General features: G+C 42.0%; 1 protein-coding gene and 1 long non-coding RNA gene across 3 annotated transcripts in view; one reads left to right on the forward strand and one right to left on the reverse strand.

Annotated features, from left to right (window-relative positions):
- LOC137127168 (uncharacterized) overlaps nucleotides 1-1,040 on the forward strand; it is a 142,411-nt gene extending 141,371 nt beyond the window's left edge. For both annotated transcript variants that reach the window (XR_010914383.1, XR_010914382.1), the window contains one exon: nucleotides 38-1,040. This is a non-coding gene — a long non-coding RNA (uncharacterized lncRNA). The remainder of the gene's footprint in view (nucleotides 1-37) is intronic.
- Nucleotides 1,041-1,935: 895 nt separating this feature from the next.
- dag1 (dystroglycan 1) overlaps nucleotides 1,936-16,664 on the reverse strand; it is a 45,020-nt gene continuing 30,291 nt past the window's right edge. Inside the window, exons 4-5 of the mRNA XM_067503705.1 lie at nucleotides 5,325-5,783; nucleotides 1,936-5,202 (exon numbers count right to left, since the gene is read on the reverse strand). Of these exons, the coding sequence (XP_067359806.1) occupies nucleotides 3,376-5,202; nucleotides 5,325-5,783 (2,286 nt within the window). The 3' untranslated portion in view covers nucleotides 1,936-3,375. The remainder of the gene's footprint in view (nucleotides 5,203-5,324; nucleotides 5,784-16,664) is intronic.

The raw sequence follows: 16,664 nt of genomic DNA on the forward strand, positions 1-16,664 counted from the left end.
CACTTATCTCTGCTTTTCTCCTTCTTCCTTAAAACAGGATCAAGACGCTCAGACTTTTGGGGCATCACAAGAACACGAGCTCCTGAATCAACAGTGACTACTGTGCTTGCAAATCCATAACCCATCTTTAATGTAAGTTTTGACATAAACAGGACTTTCCACTCCTGGGAGTCTCTTTCAATCCCATTTCCTGCCAGTATTCATCTAGTACCTGAGAATTGGAACATAACAACTAGGTATCGAGGGACAGTGGAGTCAGCGTTAAGCATACAGTGATGTAGTCTGATAAGTGATCCTGCACTGGGGCTTCTATTCTGAGATGTGCTCCTGTATTTATTTATAGTGCAGCTTTGCTATTCTGAGGCTTTGTGAAGCACCAGTTCTGGCCTCTTAACCACGAGAGTCCTACAAAACTCTTCCTATTATAACTCAACAGCTTTCGCTAATAGTGGAGGTCTATGACACACTAAGCTGACCATCGACCTTCATCATGCTGTCGGGAAGCATCCGTCAGTCTGGTGTCTGTGGTCTGTCCCGCACTGGCGGCTTGTCGAGGTCAGCTGATTAGCCAGGGAGGTGGCTTAGTGTATCATGGCCCCGGCCCGTGACCAACCCCATGGATTTGTAGCATTTTACACGAAATGACACCACCGATCATTTTAGCAAAATTCCCTGTGATTTATTGATCTTGTCTGTTGCTTTAAAGACGACCGATTAGTCCCTTTTAAAATGCAAACTCAGCACATCTATAATCTACCTGAATCCCCAATTAGAGGTACAGCACTTTAGGAAATGTGCTCGTGCAGCCCCAAAATTACCGTATGTGTAACAGTTACAAAGGTCCATCTTCTTTAAACCTGCTACAGCATCGTTTTTATTTTTAATAACTTAATCACCTCCAAAATGGTCATATCGCTTCAACACTAAGTCATCAGTGAGGACACCCATCACATACCAGTTCTCCATTTATCTTTGTCATCGCTGTGATCAGTTTATCCTTTTTAGCACCTCGCAGTGTCTTGGGAATATATTCATCATTGCCTGTCCTACTTTCAAATTAAACACTGTCATGAAGTATCACAGAGGTGCAAGAGAGCTAGCAAATTGTTTACATCTAATCAATATTCCAAGTAGTCAATGCAAATTATCTGTATGCAACGTGTGGACAGACAGATCTGAGAGACTGTTTTCACAGCGTAGCCTTTTTAATGGGCAGAGCTATCAAACCGAATTGTCCATCTAGTCATTCAATAGCAGAATTACTTAATACAAAAAGGACAGCAGCAGTACAACTGTTTGAAAGAGTCCAAAGACCATAGATGGTTGCCAAGCAGCAGGCCATCTAGGGAGGACACCCTCCTGTGGTCTCCAGACAGACTGATTGATCAATTCAGGGCTAAGTAGGAGCAGTAGAAAAGTGACAGTGACCAAAAACCTCATCCGTGAACATTAGTCAGGCTTTGATCGAGGAGCACGACAGGTTAGGACATTTCCCACAGTCAGAAAACTCCAAACAGTACAATAAAGGACAAGGTAAGTCAGATGCATGAATGAAAAAGGGTTGATTAATTTTTTTTGTTTGTTTTTAATCGTACCAGTTGGTTTTATTATGACAATGCACACTTGATAAGCAAAAAGCCTGCATCTTGAGCCTGCATCAACCAGTCACTGAGTGGACTACATTATTATTATTATTATTATTATTGCAAAGGGTCACTTTCAGTTGAAACTCATCAGCAAACATAAGGACATAAAATCTGATTACATAAAATATGGGTCATTCCATCTTTGTATAATGGGAGTATATTTTTAGATGCAAACAATCAATAAAATAAACACTTGAAATATGTGACCCATACTACAAAGAAAAAACTAAAGTGTACATAATTGAATCATAATTAAAAATCTAGGCTTTTACAAATCACAGAAGACTAATCATTAATCAGGTTTTATTTTAATAAACAATTTGAGGCTGTATCAAAAACTTTGTTAAAAAAAAAAAAAGATTTTCATTAACAGTTTTCCAGTGAGCTAATTACTGTAAATCTTTGCCTCCATCTTAGCCACAATAGTTTTCACTGTGACACCTAAAATACGAATATCTGTACACAATCCCATCTGGGACAATTTAATGGCACAATGTTTCTCCTTAGACTGGAAAGTAGAACTGCCTCATTATATAAAAAAATAATTATCCTAAGCCATAATAAACTGTAGTGCTCTTCTTCCTGTTAAGGTAGATGCTGGAAAAGGACAGAAATGACGTTCTATGGTCACTGTAGTGAAAACAGAAGTAAAAAGGTGAAAATGCATTAACTTAAACATTTTGTATCCAAAACCACATTAAACGGCATTTACGAGTTATTAAATAACTTTTTTTTTTAAAAATGAAATGAGTGGTTCATGTTTTCTTGTTGCTTGCACCTCAGTGTTAGATCTGCTGAGGGTATGAGGACGACCATCTCACCGTGAAGGTCACATTTCTATCTGATGTCTTTGTTATAACCAAAACAGGAACAAAAAGCTCTCAGGTTATTGTAGTGAGGCAATCCCATCTTCCTGTTCTTCCACCACCCAAAAATATAACACTATCAGAACATCTTCCAGATATACAGTGAATTGTAAAACCAAGAAAACAAAAAATATTTATTATTCATCTCTAAATCTTTTTAGGCTACCTTGTTATTGTCATCTTTACTAGACATTGTGAATAAGGATAGAAACAGACAACTAGTGTTAAAAGGCAAACCGTATTGAATCTGAACACACACACACACACACACACACACCTCGGCCTCCCATTCTCTTGTGTCGGCTGCAGGGGTGATTTGAGATCCGATTGGAGATTTGGAGACGTTTTTTTCAAACTCAGAATCTCACTTTCTATTTTTGCCTGCAGTGGTCTGATGAAAATTCACTGTCTTCTCACATTATTTAAAAGCAAGACAAAACAAGAGTTGTTAGGCAAATGATCCAGAGCAAAAAAAAAAAAAAAACAGAATAAAGATGAAAACCCAAAACAAGAGCCAGTATCCAAAGAAAAATGAAAAGGAGAACATTTCTCCCATTTGTCGCTTCTGACCAACTGTTCGACCCGAAAGCCAACGTGACAAATTTGTCTTAGGCCACTTTAGTAGCCGGGCTACCACTGAAACAGCTGTTTCAACCAATCATCGCATCAGTCTACAGTAAAACCCCACCCAACTCAATACTTGCCCTCCCAAAAAAAAGAATCCCCTGTAGCGTAGCTGTTTTGTACTTTAGCACCTTTTGTCTTCTCTCCCTGTAATTGTCCAGACAAACACCAGAATGAAACTGTTACAGTTCCCCAGGCATCCGCACCCTCCACCCTTTCAGGGGAGGGTTAAACAAACCTTAGGGGGGCACGTAGGGAGGTGGAGATCTGTAGGGAGTCATGTTCTTAGGACGGGAGCCCTTGCCCTCCATGGGAGTGGTGAACGGAGGTGGTGGCTGGTAGGGAGGCGCGTTGGGGTTCTCGTCCTGCAGGGCTGTGTATTCCCCTAGTAGCTCCTGGTTAAGGGGAGTTGTCTCTTGTGTGGCCATGTTTGGGTATTCAGGGGGTGGAAGAGGGGGTTTCTCTTCCTGGAGAATCAGGGGCATACTGGAAGAGGGAGGTGGCTTAGAGTCATCAAGTTCATCTGCAAATATGATGGGGACACCTTTCTTAATGAAGGTGGCCTGGTCCTCGATGGTCATCTTGCCCTTTCGTTTCTTCCTGTAGCAGATCATTGCTATAATACCTGCAATTAGCAAGATAGCTGCTACCACCACAGCAGGAATTACTGTGTGGAGATAGACGTCATCCGTGCTCTGCCGGTTGGTTCCCGGAGTTTGAGTGACTGCTGGAGGTTCAGGTAGCTCAATCTCTCCTGGTGGGATGAAGGAATATGTTTTGCAGCTTGCCCTTCCTTTGACCATAACATTCTGTGGTCTGAACTCAGGCTCCATTGAGTACTTGAAGGATGGTGAGGGTCTTCCATCAGCATTGGCAATTGTTCTGCTCATGACTGTGAGCTGCTCCTTAGGACACGGGTGGTGTGGGAGGCTGGTGTTTGTCCACTCCACCACAATGGATCCTTTGGTGATGTTCAGTAGACTGACTGTGCTGCTGTTGCGATCTCCCAGTGCATAGGCCAGTTTCTTCACCAGAAGGATCTTTTTGTGAATATCATTTGTTACCGATTTCGGCTCACCGTCAAATCGGGCCGTGAAGACCACAGGGGTCTTATCACTAATGGGCCACCGATTTACACGAACTTCAAAAGCGTCAATTGCATTCAAGCCACCTTTGTCAGTTGCCTGCATGAAGTATTCATGTTTTCCCACATGCACGCCATCTGGCAAGCCATATAAAAGTTGGCTGGTTGTGTTGAACTGTATCCAGGAGCCCTCTCCAACCACTTCATTGTGGTTCTGTCTCAGTGTGAGACGCAGTTTGTCTGTAGTTCCATCCTCTTTATCAAAAAATGTGTCAGATGGGATCTTAACCTCGAAATAGGTGCCCACCAGTGCATTGACCTGGTCAATGGGATTACGCAAGACCGGCTTCTCATTGTATGGATCTGGGATGACTCCAGGTGATGGTGTTGTTCGTCTGGATGGCTTAGCTGTGGAGGTCTTTGGCTCTCTGGGCACAGGTGTGGTTTTGGGCTTCTTGGGTTTTTTGGTGGGTTTTCTGGTAGGTGTAGGTGGTGTGGCAGTGGCTTCCACATAGGTAGGCCTCGTCATGGTTGGCTGAATGGGAATGGTGCTGGTGGTCTCCATTACCCTAGTTGGTTGAGGGGGTGCCATGGTTGGAGTGTGAGCTGTAGGGTCACGAACTCTGATTGTAGGCTTTCCTGGTAGAGGAACAGGTCCTCTCACTGGGGGGGCAGAGCTTTCAGTTGGGGCAGCAATTGAGGGAGATGACAGTGTTGGGATAATCCTAGTTGGAGGCTCCACTACAGTTGTGGGCGGAGGTACTGCCAGAATAGGTGTTGGAGTGTTGTTTAATTGGCGCCTCACACGCTTAGGGACATTGGGTTTCTTGTTGGCGATGTGCCAGCCCACCACAGGGTACCCCAACCTGGCTGACATTGTGCCTTCCTTTGCAGGACCCTGGACACTGTTGATATTTGGGACTGTGCTTTGGTCCAATGAGCAGCCGAGCTTCCAAGACAATAGCGCACCATTCTCCACCACCTGGAGAGACAATAAAGAATCTTAAATTATATTATCCATAACTGATTTAACAATGTTTATTTTCCCCAAATCTGCATATGCATACCCTTATTAGCACTCAGGTATTATTTGCAGTCTCTCACCTTCTTGGCATTCCCTGGACCAGCCATGAATGCAGACATGTCAAAAAGCCTATTGTTGACTACAGGGAGTATCTTCATGTGCTGGAGCCCCACTCTACTGAAGCCTCTCATGTTATCGAGAAGCTCTACCCGCTCTCTTGAGCTCATCTTCGTTAGATCGGCATCTAGTATAACCGTGAGCACTGTGACTGGGTCCTCGTTCCTGCACAGGAAAGCCTGGATGTCATCTTCAGCGGAAGCTTGGTTGGATGTCAGCTGGGCTGCATCTACATCCAAATGATCTTCAGGGTGAACCTCAATGGAAAACACCTCAGAAGAGGAGGATTTCGTGTGGTTGGAGATGGACACGGAGATGTAATGGACACCTTTGTCCTCCTCCAAAGGTAGACCCTGCAGGGTTCTGCTGTTGGCATCCCAGTGCAGCCAGGCAGGGAGGCTGTTCTTACCCATCTCTGTAATCTGAAAGATGCACAAAAAAGCCACAGATGTTTCAATAAGCATATGTTTAAAAGACAGATACTCACCAACGTGCAAACTACTCTCAATATATATAGTGTGTGTTTATATACACGTATATATACTTTTTTTGGAAACAGGTCTGATCTGGAAATATATGGTTTGAAAAAACTGGAGAAGCCACAGACATTAAAATGTTAAGTAGAAAACAATGACTGATAAAAGCTACTAAGAAAAAAAGCTTTTGTTCTTTTTTGTGCATTGTAGAAAACAAACTAACAGATTTCAGGTTAGGTGCTTTTGCTGGACGTGCTCTAGTTTTTGTGGCTGTTTAACCAAAGTTCAGATGCCATCTGGCTTCATCTTCTGTTTGTATTTTTCATTTTGGGTTTTTGTTTCCAATATTAAGTGATGTGTTTTTGCTCATTTCAAACATTGAGCTGGCTCCAAAAAGCTCAGCTCCTTGTACACAAACATACATAGTCACACTGCAAAGTGCTGCTCGGAATTGTGATTTAAATCTGACTGAAATTAAAATAACTTGGCCAATTAAACAGCTGGGGACATCCCTATAGCAGCAGGCTTATGGAGAGAAATGAATCATGGGGGAGTGACAATCCACACACATAAATCCAAAAACAAGAATAAATGCATCCTGTGCTCCTCAGCCCCCTACAAGTTAATTCTGCAGCTAATAAATCCTGGTTGATAAATTATGTAGAGGCAGTGCTCCCTAGACACATCATTAATGGTCTAACCAGCACAGAGGCAGCACTGGGGGAAATGCGCGCGCACACGCACACACACACACACACACACACACACACACGAATGCAGACATACAAGGCCATAGATAGACACACACAGAAAGTTGTATGTGCATTTTCCTTCACAAAGATTTGTCGCTGTCCACACACAAAGTCACACTTTGCAGGCAGCTGGGCTCTTAATAACGATCTTATCATGGACAACTAGTAAAAACCCTCCCTGTGGACCTGCACGTACTCTTCCAGCCTCTTTCCTCTTTCTTAGAAATAACTGTAAATAGCTAAATAGCTGTTTCCAGTATTAACGTCGTCCTGTTTTTCTTCTTTTCCTTTTTATTTCTGTGCCTCATTTTCTCACACTCTGTTCCTTCTCTCGTCCGTCTCCTCCTTTCGACACCGGTCCTCCGTGCTGATGCTTTTCTGCTGCCACAATTAAAAAAATAATTATTTCAAAATCTAATTATTAAAAAGCTTTTCAGTGGCAGATAAATGCTAATTTCTTGGCTTGTATATAGTTACAATTCTTGTCCAATATTATAAAATCCAGCTTGAAAATATTGTTTATAATTCAATCCACCTAAACAATTATAGATTAAAGAAAAACATGCGAGACTGTTCAGTCAATCTCATTTTTTTTTCCCCAGCAGAGAAAAAAGCTCCAGCTGCAACAGAAATACCCAAAATATCACTCAAAGGGTTCATGGCATGAATTTACCTGTAAAGAAAATGAAGAAACAAAATGTGTCTTCAAATGTAAACTCCTTGAGCAATGTTTGATCCAATTTGTCACACGGTGTTTCAAAGCCTCAGAACTTCAAACCGAGTGCCTCTTGACATGGCATTGCAAATTAATTCTCAAAGAGACGATGAAGGACAAGTGAGTTGCCAGGCACTAATCTCATCAGAACTGTTCATAATTGCTCTATAAATTACTAAATGGCGTCCTGGAAGTACAAGGTTGATCATTTCCTTATCTACTGCAAATGAAATATGGCTCTGACAAAAACCCATTTTCAAACTCAAGTACTTTGGTCAGAAAACATGACAATATAAAACTTGGAAACAAAAGCAGCTCTACTTCATGTTGCATTTGGCTCATATGATGGCACCTTCTGAATAACACAGATAAAACAACAAGAGCGAGTGTTTGAATGCAACTAAAGAACAGGAAATGGTTGTGTTACTCAGCAGCTTCTTATCCTGAAATGAATGCTGAAAGTCTGTGGCTGTACTGCCATTGCAAATTGTACAAACTGCCCCGAGCTATGGACCAAAAGCACTGTTCTCCAAGTTAATGTTCCTGCCTCAGCAAGTTAAAGCAAAAACACAATAGCGTTTTTACAAATCCTGCATGAACCCCGCAGAGAGCCTGCAGTTTCCTGGCTCCCTAAAAGAACATGAAAAATACATCAAATCCCCCAAATGTCAAGAAAAACATTTCATATCTTTTCCTGACACAAGTCTGCAGCACGAGAGAGCTTGATGTTTGGCCCTAAAGGTTACCGTGTGCTCTCGCAGAGTCCTCCGGCCTCCCTTTCCCTCTCCCACAACACACACCACTGGCAAAGGTTGCTGCCTGAGCCCTGCGAAAACTCGCCATGTTGGAAAATGCAGTTTGGACCAGCACAGAGAGGCCGTGGAGAGAAAACTAGTTCTTCCCAAGGCAACTACCAATCAAAGACGATACCTATAGAAAGTATCAAAGATATTTTACTCAAAGTCTTTTCACCAAGTTATACTCGACCCCTCAAAAAAAAAAAAAACCTGACCATTGTCGGACATTCTGGCTTTAGAAGTACACAATTACTTTAGGCACCTTGTGCAATGAATGTGAATTTAGCTCCATTGAAAAGACAGAGCACTAGCAAAAGATAGGAGATAAGAGCCTTATGGATGATTTACTGAAGGATTCACTGACATCCATGAAGAGGACTAAGCTGTCAACCCCAGTGTGAGTGCAGCAGCAAACCACATCCCTTTCCCCTCCTGCCATCAACCCACTAAGTCGAGGCTGATGAGATTATCATTTATTGCGATTTAATTAACAAAGTTCAAACTTTTTTTAATGAGCTTTTTCCCCAACGACACGCACACACGCCAGGCATAAACCCACCGTGACTATCAACACTGTAAGCTACATGGATGGTACTGTGGTGCAGTAAAATCGAGTGAAAACGTATTTGAAGTCTGCATGAGTGACACGCATGAAACACTTGGAGACATTATCACATATCACTGGCATCATCCTTATTTCTCTCTGCATCACTGGGCTCAGTCCGTCTGCCTCCTCAGCTGTTTTCTTTAGAGTTACAGTTGCTGAGAGGAGCATCAGTGTGAAGTGAGGCAGCATTACAGGCTGCATCAAAAGTCAAAGACAGATTGCAAAGCAGCCTCGGTGCTGACGGTTAACGTTACAGATGATGAGTCTGATGTCAAAGCAGATTCCGTGCAGCTGAGATGGGAGAACATTTTAACCACTGAAATTAAATTTGAAAAATGTATATCTTTAATAATCTTTGTTGTATATACACGGATGTGTACAGCACATGTGATCTTCTGAAAGTTAGAATGTAATTAAGTCAAAGTTCTCAGCGTGGTTTTAATTAGTTTGGATTTATTTTACTCTTACTTTGTTTCAGAGAAATGTGTTTTACTCTTTACTACATACAACAAATAAATCTGCTCGTTTTCTAACTAATGATGTTTCCAACAATCCACGTACAGACATTTAAACTACAGGTGAACTGCATTTCAACTGAATCGACTCTGACAGGTGTCTGCAGTTGCACAATTTTTTTTTTTAAAGCATTACTTTAAACAGTCATTAAACAATTTCTCAACCAAACATTTTGGAAAACAATGTCACCCAGTGGAGCAGTGTGTCTGAAACTGATGTGTTTTAGTGTCTGTGTGGGAATTGTTATAAATTCAGTCAAGTCAGAAAGTGACTAAAGTTATTCAAAATACAACAAATGGTTGAACTCTTAAAATAGTGTTTAAACAGTAATCAGCAACAAAAACCCAATTTTATAATTTTAATAGCGATATTACATTTACCAGAGCCACTACCACCATGGCAACATTGCAGGCTGCCAGAAACACAGCAAACTGGCAGGCGAACACAGCATGTTGCAGCTACGGAAGCCAGCGAATTAACAGAATCAACAGAGGGAGGGTCTGCCCGACCTTTGACAGGGCTCCGTATTGTTCCCTTCAGCCCTAAAGTCCCGGACTACTTAATTCTTAAAAATCCAGATATTTCCTGAAGCAGGAAGGGATCCAACTGTCATTGCCCAACCATTGTCTATGAAGATGATGAATTACTTTGCTGCTTACTTTGCTACTATATATAGTTTAGGATCTGAGCCAAGCTACAAACTATTGTTACTTTTAGGTTTGGACATAACTTTATTCTGCAGCTGCAGCCTTTACTCCCGTAATCTTTCCTTCCTTTCCCAACTTTCTGCCAGCTCAGTTTATGCCTCATGCACCTATGACCTGGTAATATAGCACATATCAAAGTACCCCGCCCCCCCCAACCACACCTCCTACCTCTCAAACACACACCTTTATTATCCCAAGAGACGTGCAAAGCTTTCAGGGGAGAAACCTTAGAAAATGGGAGAAAGAGACGGAGGATGAAAGACAATCAGATAGACTGGGATAATGACAGGAGAGACAGGACAAAGAAAAGAAAGAAAGAGAGGTCAAGCAAAAAGAGACAGAATATGAGAGAGAGAGATCTCATAAACATAGAGATATTACGAGGAGGCATCAAGTCTCTACAGTGAAAGAAAGCAGCCCATTGTTGTGGTAAGAGGAGAACATGGAGAAAGGAGGCCATTGTTAGCGGGGGCCCGGTTGACAGCTCGACAGATAAGCCTCATATTTTGTAGGCAGCGTGGGAGGGGGAGGAAAAAGAGGTGCACTCTGGGCGCGCTGTTGTAATATGATGACTTGGGGTGAAATGAAACTGGGCATGGTGGGGAGGGGGAGAAAAAAAAAACTGAGGGGGCATGATGGGAATCGGGAGTGAGACAGAATAAGGGAGGATGCACAGAAACAGAAAGAAGGAAGGCAGGAGGTGAGATGAAAAGAGAATGAGTGGAGCAGGAGAGAAGGAGGCTGCATTGAGAGGGGAGGGGGAGGGGGAGTGGGAGGGGGAAAGCCAAACGTACAGAAAGAGACGGTGCAGAGGGAATTACTGGCACAGTCAACTGTTTCCAGTGGAAAATGTGGGATCGAAGAGAAGGATGGATGAATGAGAGAACTGTACAGCTAGAGGGTGCAATGGGGGGTTTGAATGGCCAACAGTCGGGCGGATGTTTACGAGGGGAAATTCAACCTACAGCCCATTTTCTACCTTTAAAAAATGTATTTGTGGCCCAGGTGCACAGCAGCAACATTCACACTCCTTAACGGAGCAATCTAGGAATGTTTGAGCAGCAAGGGCTGTGAGCCCTGCACCTCTCAAATGTCAAGTCGTTCCCAAAGAACAACCTTGTTATTAAATGGAAAAACTTTGCAGATTTAAAAATTGACGCTTGAAGGTTTGATTTGATTCATGCAGATTGACTTTAACTCACAGCATCAGCTGTTGTGAATCTGTCTTTGAAACGGAAAACAACTAAATGAAAACTTTGATTTGAAATCACCACAGGGGACAAAGCTCCAAATAAAAGGTTCAGTTCTACAAACAAAATGGCGTCTTTCCACTCAGTGTATAAACTCTTTACATGACATCACTCGCCTCAAAACATCTGTTGTAGTGAGGTGTTTGTGAAGATCTTTGTATCGTATTTTTATGTGTTTGGTTGAAAGCATTTGAAAACCAATAAAAAGTCTTCACCACAAAGTGTGTGGATCATCCAGGATGATTATTTCTGAAGGACACATTGTTGCTGCATTTTCAGAATTTAAGTTACAGTCCTGTGTGCCGCATAGAACATTCCATTTACAGTATTGTGATGTGTTAGAAAAGAGAGAGATGTCAAGGCCTTACAATAAAAACAGAGAAGAAATAAAATGTGGTTTTGCAATTTTGGGTGAACTGACCCTTTAAAGACAATGACAGGAAATTAAAGTTGAGTACTATCAAAACTGTACAGATGATATTGACGTTGATTAAGAAAATCTGCTACACGTTTATTATACATTAGCCAAACTGTAAAGCAGAACATAATAATGATTTCAATGGCCCAAAACATTAAACTGATTGTGCATATCCAAAACTCTACACATGCTTTAGTTCAAGTCCAAAATAAAAGCCCCCCTGTGGAACATGGGCTACTAGACATTCATTTGATAGCAATAAAGTTGAATGGAAAGTCAGATTTCCAGAGATGAAATATGTTCCAGGAAAAATATACTCTTTCTAATAATAGGCCCTATTGTAAAACGGTGCAGAGTCAGAGATCCACAGGAATCTGTTCATAAGGAAGAAATTATGAGCTGCAGGAACACAAAAGACAACTTTACAGATGTATGCACCAATGTGCAGATGTGCATTAATTCACACACAAATACAGCTCTATTATACAGCCATTAAACAATAAAGCAGCTCTTAGCCATAAAACGTGTGCAAACACACACACACACACAAACAGTTTGTCTTCCTACAGGACGCTCAACATTATGCAAAGACTAGGCCTGTAACTACCCTGCTATCAAATAACAATGTAATAAAGACATGTACACACTCATAGTGATATGTCAGTTATGCAGTGATTCCATTTCCTGGAGACGAACTATAACCAAGCTTTACCAAAGTCCAACTTTTACCTCAAACCTAAATCAAGTCTTCACTCAGAAACTTTTGATTTACTCTAAAGGGACTGGGTCTGTTCCCAAAAGGTGTCGAGTCCCAACAATGTGACTGTGTAAACAGATTTATGTTCCTACAACAAAAGCAATACAAGTTACACACACACACACACACACACACACACACTCCCTGGTAACCAAGCCCTGCAGCAAACCCATAAAACTCTTCCCACTTTTTCTTTCTGTCTCTTTATTTTTCTTACTCTTTTGCTTTGCAGTTTACAACAATGAACTGAAACCAAGGAGCCAACAGGAGCAGTTTGATTCCAGCTGTGTGGGTGAGAGACAGAAAGATGATGTGTGTGTGTGTGTGTCTGTGTGTGTGTGTGTGTGTGGGCAGATACAACGAATGGGCTGCTCACACTGACCACGCAAGAGCAAGAACAGAGTGTGAACGCGTGATGAAAAAAAAGGAGGCCGTGCATATGCGAGAAGATGACGAGGATTGTAGAAGAGTGTGTGCGTGTGGGAGGGTGTGTGTTTTGTTGTTACAAGGACGACTAGAAGACGAGTGAGGAGACAAACTCACAGCCTGTGCTGCTTATGCAGCAGTTGTCCAAGGAGCAGTCTAAGCTTAGGAAACACAACAGTACCTCATTACCTACTGGGCTGTGTGGACACCAGGACTAAGAAAAATAAAGCATAGTGTAAAGTAAGTCCTGGGGAGACAGGGTGTGTGTGTGCGCGTGTGTGTGTGTGTGTGTTTAAGAGGCAGAGAAGGAAATGGAGGGAGAGAGAGTGATAGACATGAGATGAGATAGAGATCAAAAATGCTATTAAAGACTGTGCAAGCAGCCAGAAACAAACCTTATACACTATATGCGCGTGTGTGTGTGCGCGCGCACGTACATTTGTACAACCCCTGCTTGGAACAATCACTCTGAGCATGTGTGTGTGCATGTGTGTGTTATCTCTGTCTCAGCATGTGGCTCGTTTTCCACAGACTTTCAGCTTCAGCTCTGACTAACGCTGCAGCCTCACCAGAATTACTACCATCACACACACACACACACACACACACACACACACACTAAACATCCTCACCAGCAGAAAATGCTGTACTATATATTTAATCTTGAGGAGAATCTCAGGCTTACAAAGAGGCTGGAACTGCAAGTATCCACAGACACACACACCTACACACACACTGTGGTTGTTGAACTACCCACATAAATACGGCTTCATCTCCTAAAATAAAGATTCTACAAGCTCTGCATCTTTTACTGGATAAAGGTGGACAAATAAATGAGTGGATTCTCTAGACCAGGGTCTAGTCCTACTTATTTAGAAAGCAGACAAGCAAAATTTCCAACAAAAAAATAAATAAATAAAATGAGAAATGTTATCTGTGATTGTCAGTTTCCCTTGTGAATCATCTATCGTTTGTAAAAGCAGATTTCTCACTGTGTTTGGATCCGAGTGAGGCAGAGTAACAATTTTCATTATCAACAAATACACAGACTTGATTAACTGATTAGTGTCTGGCTTGTTCAGTCCCTCAGATTTCTTCGTTTGGGGCACCAACAAGGTTTTGAGGGTCTTAAAGCCGTACGTCGTTGCAACACCTGTTTGGTGTCTCACCCAGTTCCATTTAAGCTTCTGCATTCAGAGCTGGACCACTGCGTCTCCAAGATGACGACCAGGGCATTGACCATCCTGTCTGTTACTTTTCTCACAACTATTTAGATACTCGACCACTGAGAAGAAACCACTGGCCTTTTTATTGGCTTTACATCGTTACAGCAGGTTTGTGTGTTAAACCAGTGAAGGTCCTTACTGGTCAAAACTCTTTTGCATTTCTCTCCGGGATGTAAAATCACAACCAACGACTTTTCAAGACGACATCCTTGATATTAGCTTTAGGGCCACGACACTCCAAGCTGACACCAAAAGAACTAGCAACAATGGAGACGACCTGTTGGGCTCCTCATGTTGGCCTTTCATCGGCCCTACAAGTGGCATTTGAACACCACGTGAAGACTACAGCCGACAACGAGCTGTGAAATACGAGATGCATGAGATGCAGAAAACTAGGATTGTGGATGTAGAAATAGCTGACAAAGCAGTTTGCTTACTCTTTTCACACCCCTCTCAGTCTTCCCACATCTTGCCCATTTGTAATCAACAGATTGTTACAGCTCTGTGACAAACGTCTAACAACAATCACTTTGCAAAAGTTGCAAACCTGAAACCACAGTATTAAATGCAGTGTAGTGAAGAGTACACTGAAAAAGAAGCTGCAGGGAAAAAAAATCACAAAACTGTTAAATCCATTGTGACACAGCCACATAAAGGAAATATTTCACAATTAAGCACATGTCATCCAAAGTTAAGCTTCCATTATTTCTTCTGACCTGCGAATAAAACGGAACTCCGCTACAATTTGATATGCTCTTCTTTACAGTAAGAAGTTTGACAAACCCACTTTCCCTCCAACGGTCTTCATCAGGGTGACTTGACAGGCTGAGAGCATCGTCAAAGAAACGTTTCTCCTCCTGATTAACAACTCAACCAGGCCCTTGCTTGTCCCTAGGTCAGCAATTATCCGCCATCTTTCTTGGATGCTGTGTGAATAAAACATTAGCTTTCTTTATCTGGCTAACGAGCTATGGTGCTGACACAAACCATTAAACCTTAAACACATTGCTCAAGGATAATAGGAGACAGCGGAGATCTATAGAAATGCTAAGGATGCCTGAGGAGGACACGGACGCTGGTCACTCGAGAAAAAAAAACAAAAAAACAGTGTAGTTTGCAATGAGAGGAACAACATCTGGACTTTGATTCTGAAGCAGACGACTCTTGGAAGAATCTTTGACACGATAATGTCAATTTACACTGATTCAGGTTTTAAAAAGTCCTAAATATCAATATAGTCTTTTCCCTAGAAATGTTACTATTTGACGTTGGGAGATGCACAATGCACAAGTGTTGATTCTCAAAATCAATTCAAAATTCTTTCTAGTTGTTTCAAACTCTTTTTTTTTTTTGGCCGTCATTTTTGGGGTCATCTCTGATCTGTGTGGTTGTTTTGAGTCCGAGTTTCCTTCTAAATATCTGTGTCTTTTTATCCTTCATTCCTTTGGGGTCATTGTTTCGAGTTTCTTCCTATAAAAACATACCTGCCCCCCCTTTTTTGGGGGGGGGATCATCCAGTGATGATCAAACAATTGCTGTGTGCAGAACTGCCTTAATAGGCCTATATTTAATCACAGTGTCCAGCACCTAAATATAATCTGCTACTGTAACCCTCATGCACCAAATATGGCTCGGCTCACTAAGGCTGGAAAACCAATGAAAGCAGCCTGCTGAGCTGCAACTCCACTTTCCCTTTGGGTGACAACCAAGCATGCTGGAGGACACAAGCCAGTCCTAAACCTATTGTTGCTAGGCTACAGAAGGACACACTATAATAACATTAGGAGACATTCTCTACGGTCTGGAACAGACACAGAAAACATGGTTTTGGAAGCCTATTCCTTCTCCTTTGGATGTTAGGGAGTCAAACTGTGGCTGTTTGGATGCAGTTATTGCTACTGAAGGTCAAAAGGACACCAGTGTGATTAATAGCAAACTTATGTTGCACCACGGACAGAAGGGAATGTGGTCCAGTTCCAGTCTGACACACAACCCCTCAGCTCAAACTAAGAAACAGCAAATTATGAATGAATTTGTGGGAGCATATAATTTAGAACATGTGAATCCAAAAGCCTCGTCTACTGTATGTTTAATTACATAGCAACATGGCCACCACCAATCTGGTGCCAGTAAACTGGTTGCGGCATGCTAGCTCTCAGCTCGGGTGACTCATAAGTTCTGGTGTGTTTTTATCTTTGGGCTGCCTCCTCCCTCCTGTTCCCTTAATACCAGTTTTCCACTGCTGCCCTGCCAGCTAACAGCTAGGGAGCTACAGGGGTTTACAGGGTGAGCCGCTCTCTAAAAAGACACTTAATGCAGGACAGCAGAGAGGAAGATGACCGTAGTTTAAAAAAATGTATGGCGATCACCGTCATTTGCCTTCCTGCTGACAAATCAGTCTCAAAAGTCGATGGCTTTAAAATGGTTTGGCAAGTGAAACAGATGTAAATGGAAAGAGAAATGACAATGATAGCTGTGGCTTAAAATCTCTTCAAATAAGAAAATGTGGAAGAAGTCTGGAAAAGTATAGAGAAGAAAAATTACAGTTGCTTGCTTTGAAAGAAAGAAAGAAAAAAAGAAAAAAGCTTGTGTTGCAAACTAATCCACAGCAGCTGAACAGCGACATAAAAGTTGTTGATGTGGAAGAGAAAGAATA

The sequence above is a fragment of the Channa argus genome, chromosome 5, assembly GCF_033026475.1.
Source record: "Channa argus isolate prfri chromosome 5, Channa argus male v1.0, whole genome shotgun sequence".
Lineage (NCBI taxonomy): Eukaryota > Metazoa > Chordata > Actinopteri > Anabantiformes > Channidae > Channa > Channa argus.